General features: G+C 35.9%; 1 protein-coding gene across 9 annotated transcripts in view; it reads left to right on the top strand.

Annotated features, from left to right (window-relative positions):
- GPHN (gephyrin) overlaps nucleotides 1–21,537 on the top strand; it is a 306,539-nt gene that overhangs the window by 212,245 nt on the left and 72,757 nt on the right. For 7 of the 9 annotated variants that reach the window (XR_012775918.1, XM_075502985.1, XM_075502986.1 and 4 more), the window contains one exon: nucleotides 10,017–10,073. The exons of the other annotated variants lie outside the window; for them this stretch is intronic. Coding sequence is in view for 6 of the 7 variants with exons in the window: in XM_075502985.1 (XP_075359100.1) it covers nucleotides 10,017–10,073 (57 nt within the window). In the remaining variant the exon portion in view is untranslated. The remainder of the gene's footprint in view (nucleotides 1–10,016; nucleotides 10,074–21,537) is intronic. 9 annotated transcript variants of the gene reach the window in all.

Here is a 21,537-nt window from a genome sequence, read left to right as displayed (position 1 = left end):
TTCTCTTTAGCATTCTTCTGCCAAGTTGCCATGTATTGTTTCCTGGCCAGAAAAGGAGAACATTCATCCTACTTAGTATGTGGCCTAATGCTCTCGTTTATACCTATTGATGTGTGTAATCCTCATTCTGTGGCTCTCTGTTCCTCAAGTTTATTGGGTTTTTTAAAAAAATCTGTGCCTATGTGTGTACGCATAATCTTTTATCACAGCTGAGCCTAGGTATTGTGCAACCATGCCAGAGGAATATGTGTGCACTATGTCAATGCTGCTTTACTTGCTCTTTTGGTGTGGTTCCACTCTACCTCTTCTAAGTGCAATAAATGACAGTTTAGAGTACCTCAAGTGAACAGTAGTCATTAAGCAATGAGATGAGGTAAGCCCTATAGCAAATTTATCCAGAAAGGTTGGAAAACATTATTATAATCCCTAACATACCAAGTTCATTCCATTGTATGGTCGTCTTAAATTGTAACAATCACTAAGCATCAATTAACAGTACTAGGAAATGAGAAAACAAAGGTGACGGAAAAGGTAATGGGTTTTAAAACCAAAGAACAGTTGTCACAATCTTTTGTCCAGCCTTCTCATATATAGCCATTCTAAATCTGTTAATGCAGTTCATCCTGTTAAATTCAACTTCCTTTTCTGCTTACCCTTCTAACTACCTCCTTTCTCACAATGTGTGTTAGGAGCCCTTTATTTTGTAATTCATGTAACGCTTAGGTCAATGCTTATCAAACTCTGTATTCTGGATCTGCAAGGAGAATTCAGTATGCGCCAAGTGCATGCCTGTGTTTGAGAAAATTCTAATTTAAGTTGTGCCACTTTCCTCCCTGTTTTAATTTTCTACGTGCAACAGGAAAAGGGAGAAGGCACTGTAGTCTCCAGGGAATTGTCCCATTTTGAACATCAGCAACCAGACTAACTAGTTTTGTTTGTTCCTTGAAGAGATTGTGTAAGAAAATGGTATTTAATTTTTTCTACATTTCTGCCTTTGTAAAATAAATAAACTGTAGCAGTATAAATCATGAAAAAATTCTGATGACATGTTAAAATGTGAGATCAAAATTGTGTGACCCTGAAGATATTATGCCATTCACAGATGCCTCGAGATTAGGTGTTAGAATATGTTCAGATGATTAATAGTAATGACAGCGATTCAAATGAATCCCCATATTTACTACACTCAAAATTTATCTTTAATGTCTGAAATGAATTGCCTCTGTTTTGCTCACCAATTTTGTTTAATTTTAAAAGGCAAAATACATATTATCTCTTTAAAAGGGGCATTTATGAATAGGGTAGAATTTGATTTCTTCAATTAGGCTTCAACAGTATATTTGCTTGTTTGAAAAGAAAGGAAGTGGTTATTTATCTATTTCTGATCACTTGCACAGTAGCCTTGTGTATTTTTAGACAAGAATTTCTGTAGGCATTTATTGTTATTTACATTTACTGAAACCTGCATATATTTCATTTAAGAGCTTTTTATTTAAACCAGCAATCGTGGTAACTGTAGGAATGTATTTATGGGAAAAGTCTATGACAAATTAGGGATTCTTAAGGTGAGAAATTAAACACATTTGGAACATATTTCTCTCCAATGACTATGTTGGAAACTGGGCCTCCCACTTGAATGCCCTACAGTAGATTTATGGAAATCATCCCATAAGAAACAGTAACAAGTTTGGCAAGATTTCAGACCAGCTGTTGGCAATCTCTCTTTCAAATTTGCACCATTCATTACAGTTTATTTATTAAGACTGCTTTTTTTCTTTTAAAAATAGCTTTCAAAAATGTGAGGAACTCCTTTGAGCAAGGAGTTCTATGCGTTGGCATGGCGGTTCTTTGCAACACTTTGTTTGCTTTATGAAGTTCGCAGGCAGCCTCCTTGGACAATGGTTTCATTCAACAGCACCGTCAGTGTGGACAAAGATTGACCTTGGTCGCTTCCCAGGTTATTGTTCATATCTAGCCACTTAAAGGTCATATTGTTTTAAGCTTCTGCAAAGTGAATTGAATCCCAGATCTTTCCACCTTATCTTCATCTTCTGAGGTCATCATCTCACTCCTGTAATTATATGTTTCCTATAGCTTTAATGGATGTACCCTTTCCCAGTATCCTTACCGATCCTTCCACTTCTCTTTCACAGTTGAACTCTTCAGGATGCGTAGATGTGAGGAAATACATGTGACAAGAAGCTTTACACAGATTTTCCAAACACAGCCCTGCCTAGTCAAAAGGATAAAGTACAGGATATTACAGATATTTGAGAACAAACCTTAAATGCACTTGTCCTCAAAAAGGTTTACTCTTCCCTTTAAAGTCCCACTGGCCCATCTGTTTTCAGAAAGATAGGGTCTTCCTTGTTACACTGAGCCCAAATGCAAACATCTCTTCCTTAATTTTGCTGCTAAAAGTGGCCAAAGAGAGCAAATGTCTTAGCTGGTTTGCTTTGTAACCTACCTGTCCCACCATCAGGTCACTTCTAAGTGACTCTGTTGATGTGACAGCTTTCACCGTGACCACCAAGGTATCTTTAATAGGAGCTAGCTTAGCATCTAAAAATGTTTAAAGGACACTGTCCTCCACTGAAATATGAACAGCCCTATAGATGCTGCAGCTTTTAGAACTTCAGTTCAGCTTAGGACAACAAGACAAAAGAGCAGTACATTCAGAACTGAATTGTCAGTTTGGGAAAGGTATATACAAAGAATTCAAAACTTCACCACCTAGGACTTACCACGTTTTTATTTTTTCCTTAAATATGAACTTCTTCCGTGCTTGCCAAGACAGATTTCTGATACATGCAACAGGTGTTTGGTTTTTTAAAAGCTCTACCAGGAGCATGAGGTGCAAATTCTGCTTTCATTTGTGGGGAAAGCCAGAGAATAAATGAGGCTGCAGGCATAGGCGGGGAGCAAAATATGCCAGCAGCCAGTGAAAAAATGTTCAAAGTGGGGCTGAAATGAGAGGATTGAAAGTATTGAATTGAGGAGAAATCAGATGTAAAGGTTGAATGGTAGAGGTCTGGTACAGAGCAAAGCAGTATTTGTGGCTCTTGAGCGATGAGGCTGCAGGGCTTAGAGTGGTTTGGAGAAGAGTAGAAAGTAGCTTGGAGGCAGGAGGCAGCAATAGCTTTATGAGAAAAGAAAGGGTTGTGGTCAGGAAGAACTGCAAGAAAGGTAGCCTTGAGTGAGTAGAAGGGTTTGGGGAACTTCAGCTGTGTGACAGGAGAGTTGTACGACCGAAAGCTCTGAGACAAGCTGGGTCTGGAAACCCTACTGTAAAACTTGGTCCCTATATGTTTGTGCCTACGTGTCCCCTGTATAATAAAGTGAAGCATGAAGTATTTGAACTTATTCTCAATCAGTTTGCTTGGAGCAGTCTGGTCTCGATAGCACACAGCTCTGTGCAGGCTAATTAAGCCTTCTGATCGCCAGCATTCTTTACAATCAGTAGGAGCTCTTTGTGTGATTTCCATACCATTCCAGTTGGGCTGGGCATGCCTCTGCCAAGAGCAGCCATTTGGTGTTGTTACTAATCATTTATAATCTCTTCATGTCTTGGGCAACATAAAGCCTGTGTATTTTGTTAACCGCAGAGTGAAAATAAGGACCCAACTCTCATATGCCCAGAGCTCCAGTTTAAATGAGATTTAGGACATTAAGTCACTAAGAATAGTGGCATAATATGTAATGTTTGTATTTATTGTAGTCTGTTTTGTCCTGGCTGCACATTTTACCTACTAACTTTCAGATTTGATTTCTGACCATTAAATTTCACTAAAGTCAATATTTTTAAAGAACTAGGCTGCCACATGTTGGTGTAAAATAACTAGCGTATTACAAAATCTCCTATATAAGGACATGGTTACATTATCTTTGTCATTATGTGTGTTAACAGACCATTGATCTGGTGATGATATTAGTGTACTAAACTCCAAAACTGCAAGAAAATTGCATTACTTTTTACCACTGATTGGTCCACCTGCACTGTGTTTATTCCCTCATCTGCACATGGAACAGTGTGAGTAGTAGTGCCCATTTCAATAAAAAAAAAAATTAAAATTTAAAAAAATGTGGGTAGTTTAAAAAATTAAAACAAAATGTGTGATGGTATGATAATGATGTTTTATTGGCATTCGTTAGCATTTGTGTACCTTATGCTTTTGTAGGTTTACCATTTATAAGAAGTGCAGCAACCCTAATAAAACATTTATGCTATACTGCAGTATAATGCATCGGTGGGAATATGTTTATTGGTTGAGAATGTGTCTTTGTTATAGGAGCTTGTATTGCCTTTGTTTGAAAATACTTCCCATTTATTTAGGAAGCCCCATCTAATTGGTGTTTGTCTGGCCTAAAACTGCAGAAGTAAAAATACTTTCAAGTGCAAGTCTATTTTTCATGCCTGAATGTAAAAGTTATACATAATGCATTTTTTAACTTAAAAGAAATTTATTTGCTGCAATATTGAAAATATATTAAGCTCTTTGTTAGCAGTAGAAACTTCTCACTTGGTGTAGAGCATTGTTCTTATTAGAGAAGAGAATTCTAGTTGGAGTTCAGATTTCTGTATCAGAATTTTCCACTGTTGATCAGGCAAGTAAAGGTTGTAAAAAATACCACCCATATCAGTATTTTATTATATAATATTTGGATGTTGGCAATCACAGTCCCCAACATCAAATTTGTTGACAAGCAGTATGTAATTACTTCACTAATTAAAATTACTTCTTGCCAGCCACAGAATATTTACAGTTGATTCCTTTTTTCTGGCTGTCACTGTCCTTAACTTATCTCCAGTTTGTTGTATACCATGAACTTTGACGGACCTTGCTAAGGGTCAGAAAAAGCATTTTCCATCTTCATAAGATTTAATCTCCTTTGGATTCACTTCCCTTACGTGATCTGCCCAATACATAAAGGTTTTTGCTCCTGGCCAACTGATGTAAAATCATTGCCAGTTAGGTTATACTTTAGAGATAGGTTTCTCTGTTAATATGAGCTGTGTGAGAATTTGTGTGAGAGATTTCAAGAACATTTTTCTGGAACAGAATGGTGTAATAATATGCATAGTATAGCTTTTATGGCTTCTCTTCATCACCTGGATCCCCTTCTTCTCTAGTTGAATGCGTTATATCAACTTGAGGAATCTCCAAGCTTTTAATAAAAAATTGCTGATGGCTCCTAAATGTCCCTGTACTTAATATATTGTATTCTTTCAAAGCCCCTTCATGTGGGGGCTGTTTGAATATATTATGATTCATATTTAGTTTCTTTTCTGTAAGTTTTAAATGTTTTTGTCTTCTCAATGCATTTATCTTTAAGATCATTTTACTGTTGTTTTTATATATCCAGCTACCTTTCCACTGAATCATAGAACATCTGTTTAAGCTACATTGGATTGGAGAGAGATTTATCCCATTGTTGTTCTTCTGTATTTTGCCTTGGTCAGTTGAACACCCCTTGGGGAAAAAAAAAAAACAGATGTGGAGTATATTGTGGAATTCTGCTGAAGGAAGTGGTCCAAAGTAGGAGCATCATATGCACAGTTTTGCTTTAGATTTCCAAAACTGATCATTCCTTTCTTACCACGATGCCCTGCATTTTGAGATGAAATGTAACTGGAAGGATGTAATGGCAGCTAAAACTGGAAAAACAAGGGAAGTCATCTTTTCTCACAGCATGTACAAACCCGTGAATGTCACTGTTTCACAGCCAAAAACCTGCTTTAAGAAGAAACAACTTCATAAACATTTATTAACAGTATGAGTAGTCACATTGACAAATATGCAAGCAAATTTCATTATTTAGGATTCAGTAGAGGATATTCACACCATTTAACTTCATATCCCCTAAGGCAACCAGGCTAGGAGCGCAAGGGAACTTTTAGTAAGGTGCAATGACAAGAAGCCATGGCTAGAAACTAACAGGGACTATTTTCATCTAAGAAAACAGAAAATGTTTGTTGGTGCAGTCGTCAGGGATATGTGGGATAACACATATGACAAATGCAAAAACATTTATTTGCAGACCCAGTGATGTAGTGTTCCACAAGTAATATTAATAGTTTTCTTTACTCACCATTCATCATTGATCTTTGTGGTGGTGGTCAAGTGGGAGAACAGTTACATTTTGCTTATGTGTACAGCAAATAATCTGAACTTGATTTGGAAGCTGTGTAGTATAATCTCTTGCTTTTGATTAACATGATTCCAACACTGCATGCCCTGGCCATTGAATAAGGAACTTAACATCTTTTTAAACCACTGCTGTAAAGAGTTTCCCTTGCTAGTGTTGGCATTTATTCCGTTTTCAGAATTAAGTAATTTGATCATATCAAAAAGGCGTTATCATTATGAACCATGTATGTATTAGCCAGGATTTTGGAAAAAAGTCTGACAGAGGTTTGACTTTTTGGTGAATGTGAAAACACATTTCTGAAAGCTTTAGGTCCTGCAAAATTCCAATTTCTTTGTCAGAAGCAGTAAGCAGAGAAACTTTCAGGTAGCAAGAACAGGTTATATTATAGGAAAGGGGAAGGAGTGTAAGATGGATAGTGTTAAGTATTTGAGGCTATTTCTCCTGTTGTAGAACTCTTCCTTTAAATAAATCTAACTGAAGCCAGAATCTCAGATTAGCCAGTTGTTCAGAGCTGTTCTTTCTTTATGACAAGTATGACTGCTGGTTTATGTATATTTAAGGTAAGGTCTTTTAAATTCTTTTTTCTGGAGTAAAATCAGGGATGAAGATAAACAGGTACATTTCTTATGGGCTCTGTTAGAAGGTAGAGGAGTAATAATGAAACCATATGCGAGACTTCTGCTTAGAAAACATTAAGGGTCTGTTCTTTGGTACCCAAGTCTTTCATTCATCTTCTAACAAGTCCATTAAGCATATTTGAGCACTCCTCTTTGCTCACTGTTTGGTTCTGGTTTCCCTGCTTCCTAAGTTTTCTTCCACTGGCTTACTGTCTCATTCTACTCCCATTGTAACTCCACCTTGTTCTTCGGATATCAGGATAGGGACACCTGTGGCTAATCTTTAGCTTTTAACTCCTACTATTATTCCCTTGTGAATAAGAAAGGGATGTAAATATAATGCATTTATCTTAACTGTCAGTGCATTACACCCTGCCAGTTTCCTGGAATTTTCCCTATACAACACTTTTCTTGCTTCATTGCATTGAATATCTTTGTTCTCCTCCTTCAGAATGTTCCAAAAGCCTCACATCTCTCTGGTAACATTTTGCCAATAACTACTTAGCGTTGCTCCTGCCTCATCTCTTAATCCACTCATTTAGCTTGTGTTGTGGTATAAAAAAAAAAATCATAAAACCTGAGGCACAAAGTTTTGTTTTCAATCTTACTGTTCAGGATCTTTTTATTAGACCTATGTTTTGCTTAGAAGGAAGTATTGTTTTCATTTTGCAAATGGGTAATAGAAAAATCAAAGAACTCGTTTCTAGATCACACAAGTGACCGATGGGGATAGAAGTATACAGACTTTTGATTTAGAACGCTTACATGCACGTCTTTCATTCTAATCTTTTCTAGCTACAAGTGTTCATCTGTGATGGGGTTCCTGTGTCTAGCTGAGTTTCTGAAAAACAAGGATTGTATAATCCATGCCATTTTCTGAAATACTAGTTTATCAGTCAACTTCTAGAACATCATACAGGAGTTGACCAGAAAGAGATAAGGATATACCTGAATTCCTTTCTGTGGCATTTGCCGTGAAAAAAAATGGGGTTTTTTATTCCTTCTGTCCATTGCGTCCTTGGTAATACCCTATTTAATTCCCAGAACAGATGTAGTATAGTTTGTGCAATACTCATATCACTCTGATTCATCCCTTGAGAAACATCCAAGTTGCATTCTGCAAGATTCCTGTAGAAAACACGTTATCATGTGTATTAACTGTGCCATGGCTGTAAAACAAGAGTTGACCTTAGGCTATCTCCTTCTAATTTATATTTTCAAGCATTTATAATTTCATTGCTCGCAATGTACACATTGCATATATATTCCTCTACATATTTTGAAGAAAGAAAGAGTAAATAATGTCAGTTATACGCACCTGTAATATCTCCGATCTCATTTCTGACTGAATCCTAAACCTTCAGCACAACTTGAGCAGCCACAATACCCACATTGGTAAGTAATAGAATAAAAACTTTTTCCTTGAAGGGGAATACATATTGCTGTCACTTACAACTTTTCCCCAAGTTTCTGTGGTATGTAGCATTTTTCTTAATGTCCTAGTTCCATGTCATTATGTGAGATTATCAGCATTTATTTTTTCTTACGTCTCATTTTTCAAAATAAAAATGAATATATTATTTTTTAAAAAAGTTTCAAATTAGTAACATGAATTGGGGTTCTGCTTGATTATATCTATTGTCTGGGACTAGTAATATCTCAGCCAGGGTACTGGGCCAAGTGTCCTTGCTCTTACTCCTTGTTTTCTTTTCAAATAAGGATCTTTTATCCCTTTCGAGGCACTGCCTTTTTTTTTCTTTCTTTCTTTTTAGGAAAAATTTAGCAACTAGGTTACAACTGCATGTATTTTAATGGAATCTGTCTTCTAAAAGAGACATTTTATTTAAGAATGACAGTTTTTCTTGAGCAGTATACTAGAATTGCTTGGAGATTTGCTTGGAGTCCCATCAAAACAGTGATGTGGGTGTTTCGCTTTAGAGTTCAAAACAGATACTATTTTAATGCCGTAAGACCAGGGGAGGAAAGCAACAATTTACATAAATGTGTCCAGTGTATTTTACTAGTGGACATCCTATCAGAACTAAATATTTAAATTGTTAATATATTGCTTAGTTGCATTATTTTCTTGAGAATCCATTGCAAGTAAAAAAAACCATTGTTGACTGTGTTTTGAATATGAATTTCTCCATTTTCCATGGGTAAGGTAAAAACAAAAAGTGGCAATCTAACTTGTGCTTTTGCCAGGGTGCTCCAGAGAGCAAAAACCATAGTTGAATTTCCATGGTTCATTCAGTCTTTAGCTTCCTCGCTGAGATTTCTTAAAGAAAAGACAGTTAATGTGGTTTGAAAGGGTTCATCTCAGTTGTGTGAGACTTCGTTTTATATAACCCATGAAACAACCATAAGATAATAAAAACTTTCAGTTCAGTCTTGACTCAGACTAGAAGGATATCCCTAAGGTCATTTTTATTTTCTTCTTCCTCTCTACTTCAAATGGCACGACACAAGTTTAATTTATCAGTAAAAGAGGTTTATTTACTGGATTCAGCAATTCTGAAAAGAACTTTTGCTGTAAATGAATGTTCTATTTTACATGCTTCTAACAGTACAAAGTCTTTTGAGCAGCTGTCTCATTTGTTTCTTCCATCCTCTGCATCATCTAGGAAAAAAACATATATAATAAAGGAAAAGTAATCAGGTAGGAGATGTTGGTGGAGAGGTTATATACACGGTTTATTTAAAATAAAAATCTAATGTTGGTCTGGCATTAAAATTTTCTGGTTGGGCAGCATAATTTTTAACTGGGAATCTTGATAGCAGTGGCTAAAATCTCTAGGCCTGGGTCAATAGGAATCTGTGTTGCATTCTGTCAGGTATCAATCATGATACTTGCCAGGCCTGATACTCCCAGTTATAAGCATACTATGATCATATGATTTGTAGAAGGTATAGGGTGTTTGTTTCTTCAGTTAGAGTTTAGGACTTCATTAGTCTTCATATCCAAATAAGTACATGTATTCTTTCAAAAGTGTTAGCTAATTCAGCATGCAACGTATGTGCCAGATTGGTAATATATTGAAATAAAAATGATCAACAAAGCAAGTTTAAAATGCCATGATAAAGCATCATTTATTCCAGAAATTAGAGTCTGTGTCTTTGTCCTCTAGAGGTGTCTCAGAGAGTCAAATTGATGTCTTGCATGTACTGCTAACTGATTGTGTGGAAATTTTTTTAAGTTCACTTTTTCTTTATTCTTCTGTCTTTTTTACCCATCTTCCCCCATTGTAGCAAATTAGACGGCCGGATGAAAGCAAAGGAGTTGCTAGTAGAGTTGGATCCCTCAAAGTAAATATGTTTCTAACATTTATTTTGCAAGTTTTCTTCTATAGCCTACACTTTTCCTTTTGAAGGGGGAGGTGAGGGGAGGGAGGGAAGGGGCTTTTCCATTTCTCACCATCCCATCACTTTTATTTCAGTATTCTTATTGCTGTTGGGTCACATTTTGTTTGTTTCTGTGCTACACATAGAACAACCTACTGAAGGCAGGCTGCCAGTTAGTTACCTTTGAATGTCACGACAAATAAGAGATAGTAACAACTTTCTTGAAGTGCCTGTAATTTGGTGATCATGATTAAACCACTTCTCTGATCTATGTTGTTTGTTGTCTCTTAACTGCCTGGTACGTGGAGAAGTGACTTACTCATCTTCAGACTACTGCTTCCCATCTTGAAACATAATTAAACTTTTATAGTGCTCACACTTTTTGCATTTAATTCTGCAAAAGACCATTACAAGAGAGTTGAATATTTCATGTATATCTAGCCTTTAAATCAGAAAAAATCAGAATAAATAAAGAGGAAATGAGAGAGAGATTCATGTGAGGCTAATAAGAATGGAGCCGCTGTTTTGCTAATAATTAGTCCCTTCTGCCTTTTTTGTGTTTGTACAAACATATTCAGATACTTAGAGCACTTAAAATAACAGGCAGATATCTAAATCAGTACCCACCATGCATAGTGTTACACTCTAATAAATGGTTTAACACACAGGACGTAATCTGTACCGAAATGCTGATCATGTGCAGTCCAGGCCATTCTGTTCAGGTTCCATCTCAACAGTTGCCTCTTTTTCAGCCATCCAATTTTTCACTTTTTTCCCACTTTATTTCCTTTTAGCACTTTCTCAAGCGCTAATTATTTCATTTTTCTTCTGCACTCTCCTTGCCTTTCCTGCCTTCTTGGTTTTTGACCTTTTGGTTTGGTTTTGTATGTGAGTGTATTGCCTTTGTTCCAGGACAAGCCATCCTCTCTGTTCTCTAACACTGCTCTACAGCTGCTCTTTGTGAAAATGTTATTTCACTGAGCATAAAGAAGGGGAGGGGAAGGATTAGTTATGCACCTCTTTCCAGTAATGCCACCATTTAAATTGATCTCAGCATAGAAAAAGAAGCCAGTTGCTATTTGTTTATACAAGTTATAGCTAGAGGCATCTGTAGCATTCCTCACTGTCTGTGAGGCTTTATCTTTTCATCTTGTGTTTTGGGAAGAGGTTTTAGTTACAGTGTGGATGAGAAGAGCACTGTACATGCATGAGGCACTGTTTCAGTGGGAGACATTCAGGACCGCTGAATTCACATGGAGGAAAATACAAGACAGCCACAGTTTCTGTGCTGTTTTTGAAAATTGTGTATGTAATTACTGTGACGTGCATTTTAATGGGTCATCACATACAATTCTAGATGTGTAATGCATAGACACATGCAGAAGATGTAGCTTATTTAGGTGCTGGGATTCACCTATTATTGTTATGAATACCCACTGACACCTGATTTAGGATTATTATTTCTGTATCTGCCCAGGATTTAATTTCACAACCCAAAATATATATATTTAGGCACAAAATCTTACATGAATATCCTTATAGAAAATGGGAAATCCTAATTGAGGTTCCCAAAAAATGAAAATTTACCTCTAAAAACTTATTTTTTATGGAAATAAATTCTAGAACACAGCCTTACCAATAAACAAGTGAATAAATAAATAAATGAACAATGTAGCAAGGGATTCAGTAGCTTTAGAATGATCTGTCCCTTGATTTTTCAATTTTTTTTCCTGTACTGAAAAAAGAGACGTGTTAATAAAAATATCTTGTTTCCAGTTTCCGAGTTTACTGAGCTTGTATGTCTGTGTTGTTCAAAGCACTTTGATGTCTTGAAATGTTTTGCCAGAGGCAGTGAGAAATGTGTTATGCTATGATTTATTAAAAAAAAAAAACCAAAACACAAAAACAAAGAACAAAAGAAAAAAAACGTGACAAGAGAACAGGTTGCTTTTTCAATTCATTTTCTGATGTTTACATGTAGCTCCATCGAAAGCTGGAGGAGCTCAGAGATCACCTAGAAGGCAATGTCAAAGGATGCTCTCTCCGAGTAAATGTACGATTTCACTCGGTGATCTGTTTTTTTAAAACTTCCGCTGGCTGGTAACACCAAATCTGATTGGTTTGTCCTCTCATCCCCATCTTTTTCCTTTCTCTCTCTCTTTCTGCCTTTGTGTTTTCTTTCTTTTCTAGCTGGGGTTTAATTTTAATGTGTGTGAGAAACCTGACCTAATTGACAGGGTTTGTTTAAAAGAATTTCCTACTACATTTTAATGAATGCTAATCAAACTGCTTGGCTTTACAGCAACTAAAAAAAAATCCCTTTCCAAAATTGAGGTTGCGTATCTAAGAGTTTCCTGAATATTAAGCTTAGCAAGAAATAAAATAGATATCCTTAATTCAAAGGATAAAGATATCTTCTGTCAGTGATTGATAGCCTTACCTGAACTGAAAACTATGGCTGATATAAGGTAACCCAAAAGCATACAGGTTCACATGTACCTCTGCCTTTGCCTTTAATCTTTTTGGGTCCCTATTTTATCTCACAAAATAGGTTAATATTTGGTTGAATGCCAGCTATGCAAATTTTGTGGCTTGATTTTTTTAGGAGACTAATATAAAAAATTCTGCAGCATATTTCTTATGCATTAGGTTTGTTCTTTAATGAAAAAAAATCTTGAGAAAAGGATTAGGATCTAGAGTATCAGTCATGACACCCCTATAAAGTTGCCCATTTTTCACAGATATATTTAATAAAGCAAGTCAAATCCAACATAACAAGACAGACAGCAGTACCTTGTGTTTAGTAGTTCAACCTCATAAATTAAGATCAGCTTTTCAGCAATTAATTCTGTAGAAGTGAGATTAAGATGCATAATTTAATGTATAATGAAAATTAGAAAAAAGGGACAGCTGTGAGCATAGTAGATGTGAAAGTTAGTAACCATTCATCTCTTTGCACATCCATCCAGTGAGGATTCTCAGAATAATTTCTTTAGATTCATGTCCTGTTTGTGTCTTCCATACACTATGACTGTTGTCATTCTCAGCACTATCATTCTAATGCATAATCCACTATGGTTATATAGTGCAAGATAATTTTAGTAATGATAATGATTTAATAATTTTTACCCCTTTTGGATGCTTTTGCATATCCAGCTATGTATCTGACATAAAGCTGATTTCTGCTCATTGTCAAGTAGAAGTCTCTGAGTTTATAATCTTTTGCAGGTCAAATACACAGAAATTGAGCTGCTAATCTATTGCAGCTTTCTATAAAATAAATTTGATTAAAGGACTGTATCTTTTCCCTGGAAAATCTTTAAGAATCAAGTTTTTGGAGGAATAAACTGTGTGATATTTTAGATTTGGTGGTATCTCAAATTTATTAGTCATAATCAAAACAAAGCAAGTTCCTTTATTTTAGACTACTCACTCTTAAATTCATGATTTAGTACTAGTGAATAAATATAAAGTCAGAAAAAGATTATGCCATGAAACTTTGTATTACAAAAAAGGTGTTCTGATCACACGTTATTTCACAGACTGTCACATGGGGAAAGGTTTCAAATGAAAAGCTGTGACCACATTAGCCATGACAAATTAGTTGTCATGAAATTGTTCTGTTCTGCCATGCCGCTTTATTTGTTACTTTGTGGCTGTACCCTACACAATGCAAGGAAGTCAGATTGTGAACTAAGAAATGTTCCATATATTCGGCACGTGCCCTTTAAGTTTCTTAAAACAAGCAGGACACATTGCAAGTATAATAACATATAACTAAAATCTGCTGCTTTGTCACTGCCATTCTGATTTATGCTGTAATAACTGATGTTTTAGATAAGGCAGCATTTTAACAGACAATATACAAATGACTGATCAAAGAATAGAACAAATCCTTACTAAACAGTGGACAATTGGAAAGAAAATAATGAGGGATCTGTTTATAGTTCATCTTTAAAATAATTTTTATCTCTTCCATACTGCTTTTGGAAAGGGGTTTAGATGTAAGTTGTTAATACTCCTACAGTGTGGCAAATGTATTGAATGGTGTGGGAGGGGGAGCATATAGTATCTGATGGCCAGCCCCATAAGTGAAAATGAAATGCTATTGCACAATTGTGTATACTATTAAGGTGGAACCTTTGTTCCAGAATGAATTGCAAAGACATGCTTTCCAGATTAAATTCAAAGGCCATTGGAAATATGTAGGAAACATTGGAATTCTGCAGAATATCCCAGACTCCACCAAAAGTTTAGAAAGTGTGCCAGATATTTAAAATAAAATTGCACTGAAAACATGCATGAAAGTTTGACTTAATTAAGCAGTTTGGGCGTTTGAGTGGTTTTCATTTTAAAACACCACTTTTAATATCAGCAGTAATGCATAACCATTTACAAAAAAAGTTATCCTGACCTGAGATTTGTTTTTCCATTTCTTCTTGAGATCTTTATTCATCTTCCTTGCAGCTATTCCCGTTCTTTTCATGGCTTAAACCTTTGACCCCTCCCAGAGACCTGTGTTTGAAGCTGAACCTAAATATTATTTAGAAAAGTCTTCTGTCACTTGGACATGTTAGCATTCCCCTACTGTTCAAATTAATGTAGCAGTAGCAAATAAGTGCATTAGCTACTGAGATGATCAACAGTGAAACAGCTGACTGGTTTATATTTCAGAACTCATAATACCTGCTAAAACTGACACCTTCCTGAAAGTGTGGAGTTTAGCTGAGATTCAACAGAACAATACTGCTTCAATCTGTGTTTTGAAGATTTTTTTTTTTTGTAATTTTGCAGGCTAAGAATTTTAAATGCAAGTTTAAATTCTGCAGAAAAATGTTATGGAAAGCCCATCAGAAAAAAAATTAAATCTAAATATAGAAGTTCTACACAGAGTTCCCAAGTAATATGCAAAACAATTTTTTTGTGGCTTTTGACCAGCATTGTTCCAAAACAAAACCAGAACTTTTGATCAAGAAAAATGTTCTCAGAATTCATAGCAGAGTCCAAATACTGTCCATAGATACGTTTAATGAAACTGGGATTATCATTTTTCATACAGTGCTGTATCTCTCAGAGTCTACGGTCTCCTGCATGCAGTGTTCTGTCTTACTTTAAGTACCTGCCTTCTTTGATCATGATGAAGGATTACATTTATGGGGCTTTTATTCCTGGTCTTAATATTCCATTATTAAAGATCTGAGTCAAGCCAGTAAGGCCCTCAGACTAACAACAAATTGCTCTGCAGCCTTTGAACAAGATTCTCAGTTGGTGTAAATGGGCATAGCTCTCTTAAAATCATTCTCACAGTGGGGAATTTCTGTGACTGACAACATGGCCCCTTAACTTGAATGTTCATGGGGGAAAAGAGCCCAACAGCTCAAATGTTAGCACTTTAGCTTCACCTAATGTGATATGTAGGGGTTGTCAGGTGGCATACAAAATAAGGAGAGCTGCCCCCTCACTCAAACTGGAAGAACAATCCCTGGAGTTCATATATGACAACAAATTGTAAGCAGAGTAGGTGATAGATTGCAGAATCATCAAAGGAGCTTGGAAAAGTATTGACATTTAATTTTAATAACACAGAAGCAGTACACTTACAAAATGCTGAAATCAGGCAGATGCTCAGAAATGGAGACCAGTTAGCAGGAAAGGAATGACACAGAAGTGATCAGGAAATGGTAAGTGTGCAGCAGATTAAACAGTCTCATTGTGTGATCCTATTGAAAATAAAACTAACAGCAGTCACTATGTGCAGAAGTGTGGTATGAGCATAATCCTTTCCTCAAGAACATTAGATCATTTTGAGACTAGAACACTTGAGCATACCTTCGATTTCATCATTATGAGAAAACGACATAGGTAAATTGAGAGTCTATGCACGTATGAATAAGAAAAGAAGAATTTGGAGTGAGTGAGATTAAGAGATTAAGGAAAATTGTGTGTGTGTGTGTGTGTTTGAGCATAGGGAGAAATAAAATATACAGGTATCTTACTGAACATTACATATGCTTCTGTACAACTGGAACTATGAAAAAGAAAATACAAAATTATTTAAAGTGATTAAATACTTATAGGAATAACACTGAAGTTAAATTGTAAGTTTAGCCTAGATATTAATGAAAATGTGGATAATTAGCTCACAGGATAATGTGACAAGGAAAGTAATAGCATTCTGCTTATAGTAGTTGTCTAAGAGAAGATGAAAGAAGTACACAAGTGTCTAGCATACCCCTTGTAAGTTAGCGTGAGGAGTAGGCAAGATGAGCCAAGTTCTTCAAAACTTTGCAGAGTACGATTCCAAACCTCCTCATCGTTGTTGTTTCTGTTTATCTAGTTGCTGATACTTAAAAAACTGCAGCTGTGATGTTTCTTGCTTTTACTGCATTCTTTGGATCCTCACCTGCAAAACCAAAGCTAATGCTGCTTCTTTTTCCATGTCGTTGCAAGACAAACCATGGGAACAATGGTTGGACATTATTTATGAGAATCTTGATTAGAGACTCATCCAAAAATCTTAGGTGAATAGCAGAACCCCTGTTCTAAGCAAAAGCACACCTTATCTTTCTTAGAAGGCTTTCAAAGCAGTATTTCTAGAAACAGTTTTTGCTCTGGCAGAAGGGGTTCTCTCTTTTTTTTTCCTTTTTTTTTTTTTTTTTACAAAATAGACTGTTTAAGAATAATACTTGATTTCTTAAAACTGCATTTTCTACTCTTTCTATTTGTCTGAAGGAATTTTCTATTTTTGACTTAATCCTTCTGTAAATCATGTCACTACAAGAAAACATTTCATCAGGGGAAGAAAGTGCTGAGTGTGTGTGAACAATTAAGATGTTGTGAAGTGATTCAGATTTCCTTAGTAACGTTATCTAGAAGAGATATTTTCATTGTATTAAAAAATTTTCAGTGAAGAAAGAACAGCTGTATAGAAGTATATAATGGAGACATAAATGAACACAGACAAATGTGACTGTAGAATTTTCCTGGAAGTGGTATTTTACATTTCAATGAAGAATTTTTAAATACACATTTGAGATTGAAGAATATTCATGAGAGACTTTTTATGAGTACCATGTTCTCTGCTCAGTCCATCATAATACCTAAGTCAGCAAGTGGTCACTAATAATTTATGTGGAAATTCTTCCTGGGTTCATCTTTACCACAAATGTATCCAAACTGCTGTACAGATACTAATTTTGTTGAAGTCTAAGGAAGTTTTGCTGGGGCTTCTGAGAATTCATTTTTCCACCCCTAGAAAAAAATCAAGAGGAGATTTTTAATGCATTTATAAGAACCATGTCTTTTTAAATTTCATTTATTAGGCTGCTTTTACTCTTTCTTCACAGCCAGTTGTCATCAGATCATTATTAATCTAACAAAAATTAAGGGGGAAAAAAAACCCAGAACTCGGACTACTCTTTGTAATTGAAACATGAAATGTTTTAAACCAAAGAAAGGATTTTCAGATTTTTTAGGAAAAGAAATCCTATAAATAACTGGAGATTCCTTTTTTAATGCTTGAGTTACGTCTGAGTGATTAATAGTGTAGAAAAATGGGTATCTTGTATAAACAAAGTGTTTCTTAAGCAATCAGTAAAACCGTAGTGTTACCAATTAACTTGTGTTTGTGCTGAAAGCTTTCAACAGTGGACAGTGTCCCTCAAGAATCACAGCACTTTACATTGCTTAGGGACATAATCTGCAGATTTCTACTGACCTATATCTGGCCGTTAGTCATTTCACTTTGCAAGTTATTCTGGTTTTTGGGGCAGTGAGATTGAAGAAAAACCTCCGTTGTCAAAATGCTCTTTCTGAGCATCTCAAAACATAAAGATATACAGGGAAGAATAGGGCCTCTAATGGGTTTTCACATTGTACCTTTTGCAGAGTTAGAATAAAACTAATAGTTTTAAATGAAAGAGATTGGTAAAGCTTCATCCTAGAATACCTTATTGGCCTAAGGATAGTGTTGTCAGTTATTTAGAGGAGGAAGGATTGTCTTCAGATTCATCATTAGTTTTAATTAGTTTATAAATACAGTACTTTTTTCTTTTAAGAAGCTTCCACCTTAAAAGGCATAAATTTGGAGTTTCTGAAATAGCTGGTCGTGGAAACTTAATGAACCCCCTGCTACTATTTCAGTGCTGGAACCACCTATACAGAAAACCTTCTGAGACCCTTACTGTGCCACCATTTCCTTTTTAACAATGTTTTCTTTTCCCCACTGCACAACCAGGCTCGGCTCCCTTCGTGCTCATCCACCTATAGTGTTTCTGAGGTATACTTTGCACGTGTTCTCTCACACAGTCGACCTGCTTGCCCATCACACTTTTTTTGTTTTATTTACTTTTTTCTTTTTCGCATTGCACTGTGCACAAGTGGGGAAAAATCAGCTGGGGGGGCAGATTTTGCATGATCAATCTGCAACCATGTTCAGCATGGTTTTAAAATCACTGTACCAGTCTGGGACCACCATGATGTGTAGTCTAGCTAGGCAACTGCTACATAACATATGAGCATAAATTATATAAAAGCATCCTTAATTACCTCTTACATTAAAATAAAAATAATAAACTTACAGATCTCCAGGCTGCAAAATGCTTCACTGGTTAGTCTGACCCATTTTCAGCCAGTGAAACTAGAAAGACTCTGTAAAGATGGCCATCACATTATGATTACTAATTACCTGTCTAGATCTGGGTGGTTTTATGATATCTGAAGTTCATTATTAATTCCCAAAGCTTTGGCTTGGATCACTACCTGCCAAAATGCATATACTGTTGTAAATACTTCCATATTAGCTTCATGATGGTCTTCTATAATAATGTATAGTACCATCTTAGGTAGAACTGAAAAGAAAAATACATTCAATTGTAATTAGGATGGGAAAAAAAGGAGAAAGATATTATGATAAACTAGAATTCACAACATCATGGGATAAAAACAGAATTTATAAAATACTGTCAAATTAATGCCATGACCCACTGTATAAAGATTAGGCTTCAGCATATTATTATAATTGATTAATGAATGAGTATCAAAAAGATGGACTTGAGGTTTTCTGCAATACAGAATCAGTCTCGACTACATACAGTTATATATTCTGTATTTTAAAGAATCCCTTAAAGTTGACAAGGTCTCATAAAAAGATGACGGTTAGCTCTATGTCACACTCTGGGCCAAGTGCTAGACCTGATGTGAATGTTCTGTTAATGAGCATCATACAAAATGCAAACACAAGGAGCTCACCTACTCAATCACTTTGTCCCTAAGCAGGAAGATCTGCGTGTAAGCAATACCTTGCTGATGTGTGTCTAATTTGTTCTCAAAAGCTTCAGCTTCTCAAGCAATCGTTCCTAGCACTTCCTTATCCTTTAATAATAGAAAGTGTTTTTCTAGTTTCAGTGTATGAACAGGCAAAAGATCTAATAAAAAAGTTTTTAAGAAGAGAGATGCTTACCAGTTTTTCTGGCATAGATAAATAGTTGCTTTCTGGCTCCACCAGGAGACAAGTCGTTTTAAAGATAATCAAGTATGTGTTCTTAATAGCACCTGATAAGTATTCTGCAGTTTGTTGTGCCTCGTTGCTGTATTATATGAAAGCCTCACTGTTTTTATCATGATTATCATCAAAACACCAATATGGAATAAATAAGTAATACTGTACTCATACAAAGACACTTTTTTCTAAGCTAATACAGGAGCAAGAAATTAAGTTTAGTGCTTACAGATGCAAGACAAACACCATCCTCACTCAGCCAGCCATTCTTCTGAATGATCTGTATGAAATTAAGAAAAAACACTGGATCAGCAGTTATTTCAGCTTGATGACACTTTGTTTCCAAAGAATCCAACCGTGATAGTTTCACATCGGCAAAAATGGTGAACGTGCTCTTACGGATTATGAAGTGAATAAGCAACTTTCAGGGAAACTGGACTCTTCTTGCTTTGCCTGCAACTTCAGCCATTTGTCCTTTTCTTGTTCTGGAGGGATCACTGTCTTCAAAAGAAATACAAACCAAGGTATTGTGGCTGGCGACTGGTCAACATGTATGGGTGTCCTGCTTGATTCCAAAAACTATTTTGCCTCCTCCAAAGCTATCAGGCTGTAGTACCAATTAGTGATCTTGGAATAGTTAGATTCTACTGCAACTGAAGAAGAAAATTGGAGTATTAAGTGCATGAAAACTTAGTGAACACTGTCCACAAGGGATGGCTTTGCAATTTGTAGTAGAGTAGTCTGCTTGCTGAAGTATCAAGGTGGCACTGTGAGACTGTACAAGCAATTCGTCTTTTATACTGTGTCCAAAGGGAAGATGATATCTAAAATGCAGATGACCTGGCTGCCTGATGAACTGGATCTTGTGATGCAGTTAAAAAATTTCTAGCTGATCAGAATTTCATGCTTATGAAACATACAGTGCAAGACCTAGACTGCCCTCTTTTAAACTGCAAAGTGAAGGTGTAAAAAAAATACGGATACGTTCTTCTCTGGTGGCAGGATAGCATCCTGTGTATTTTTGAACAGACCATTTGAGCCAATGACAGATCCAAAGGAACAAATCAATTGAAACTGAAGATCTCTATGGCAATTGTAGCTATTTGAAGAGGCAGGGAGGGATTGGAGATTCTGTGGGGTCCATAAAGGATTTGTAGTGTAGTTTCTAAGTTTGTAAGAGACTCTTCATTCTGAAATACAGCTTGATGTCAGGATGCATGTCCAGCAATGCTCAATGTCATCTGCTATTATTTTGGAAAATGGGAAAGGCTGGTATGAGTAAACAACATTCTAGCCTCTAAATGATATGATAGAAAATCTTGCAAACTGAGGTATTTTTAAATGGAGTCCAAAAGCCTTCCATTAGTTTTGATCAAGGGGAAGAAAAGGAGTAATGTTGTATTGCATAATGTCTCATATCCAGCAGGGGGAAAAGACCACACTTTTGATAGGATGTCAAGGTTGTTTCTTATGTCTACACCTATTTCTGTGGTTCTTATTCCAAGAAAATATTTGTCTTAAGCTGATTCTTAGGCACCAAGTTCAGAGCTTCTTAATTTTATATGTCCAAGTCATCACTAAATAGCTTTGGACCTTCCAAGGACACCAGGAACACAGAGAGGGGAGAAATGGAATCAATGCTGTGGGAATTCAGCTGAACGTGCCTTCTGACAAAGGTACAACAAAAGATAAAAGATAACCTGATATAAACAATTTCTGAAATCTGTTTTTTGGAAATAGACATTGTAGATTCATCATAAGAAATTTCCTTACAATTTGAATGGTTGAGAAAAGCTCTGGAATTGAATTAATTGGCACTCCTAGAGCTACGATTGCCAAAAAGGAAAGTGAATGTACTATCAGGGATTTTTTTCTGCTGTTAATGGCAGGTCTTTGATTGAAGAAGTGTAAGATCTTCCAGCAGAAGAG

Source organism: Mycteria americana, chromosome 5, assembly GCF_035582795.1.
Source record: "Mycteria americana isolate JAX WOST 10 ecotype Jacksonville Zoo and Gardens chromosome 5, USCA_MyAme_1.0, whole genome shotgun sequence".
Classification (NCBI taxonomy): Eukaryota; Metazoa; Chordata; class Aves; order Ciconiiformes; family Ciconiidae; genus Mycteria; species Mycteria americana.
This window is presented reverse-complemented; position numbering and strand designations above follow the sequence as displayed.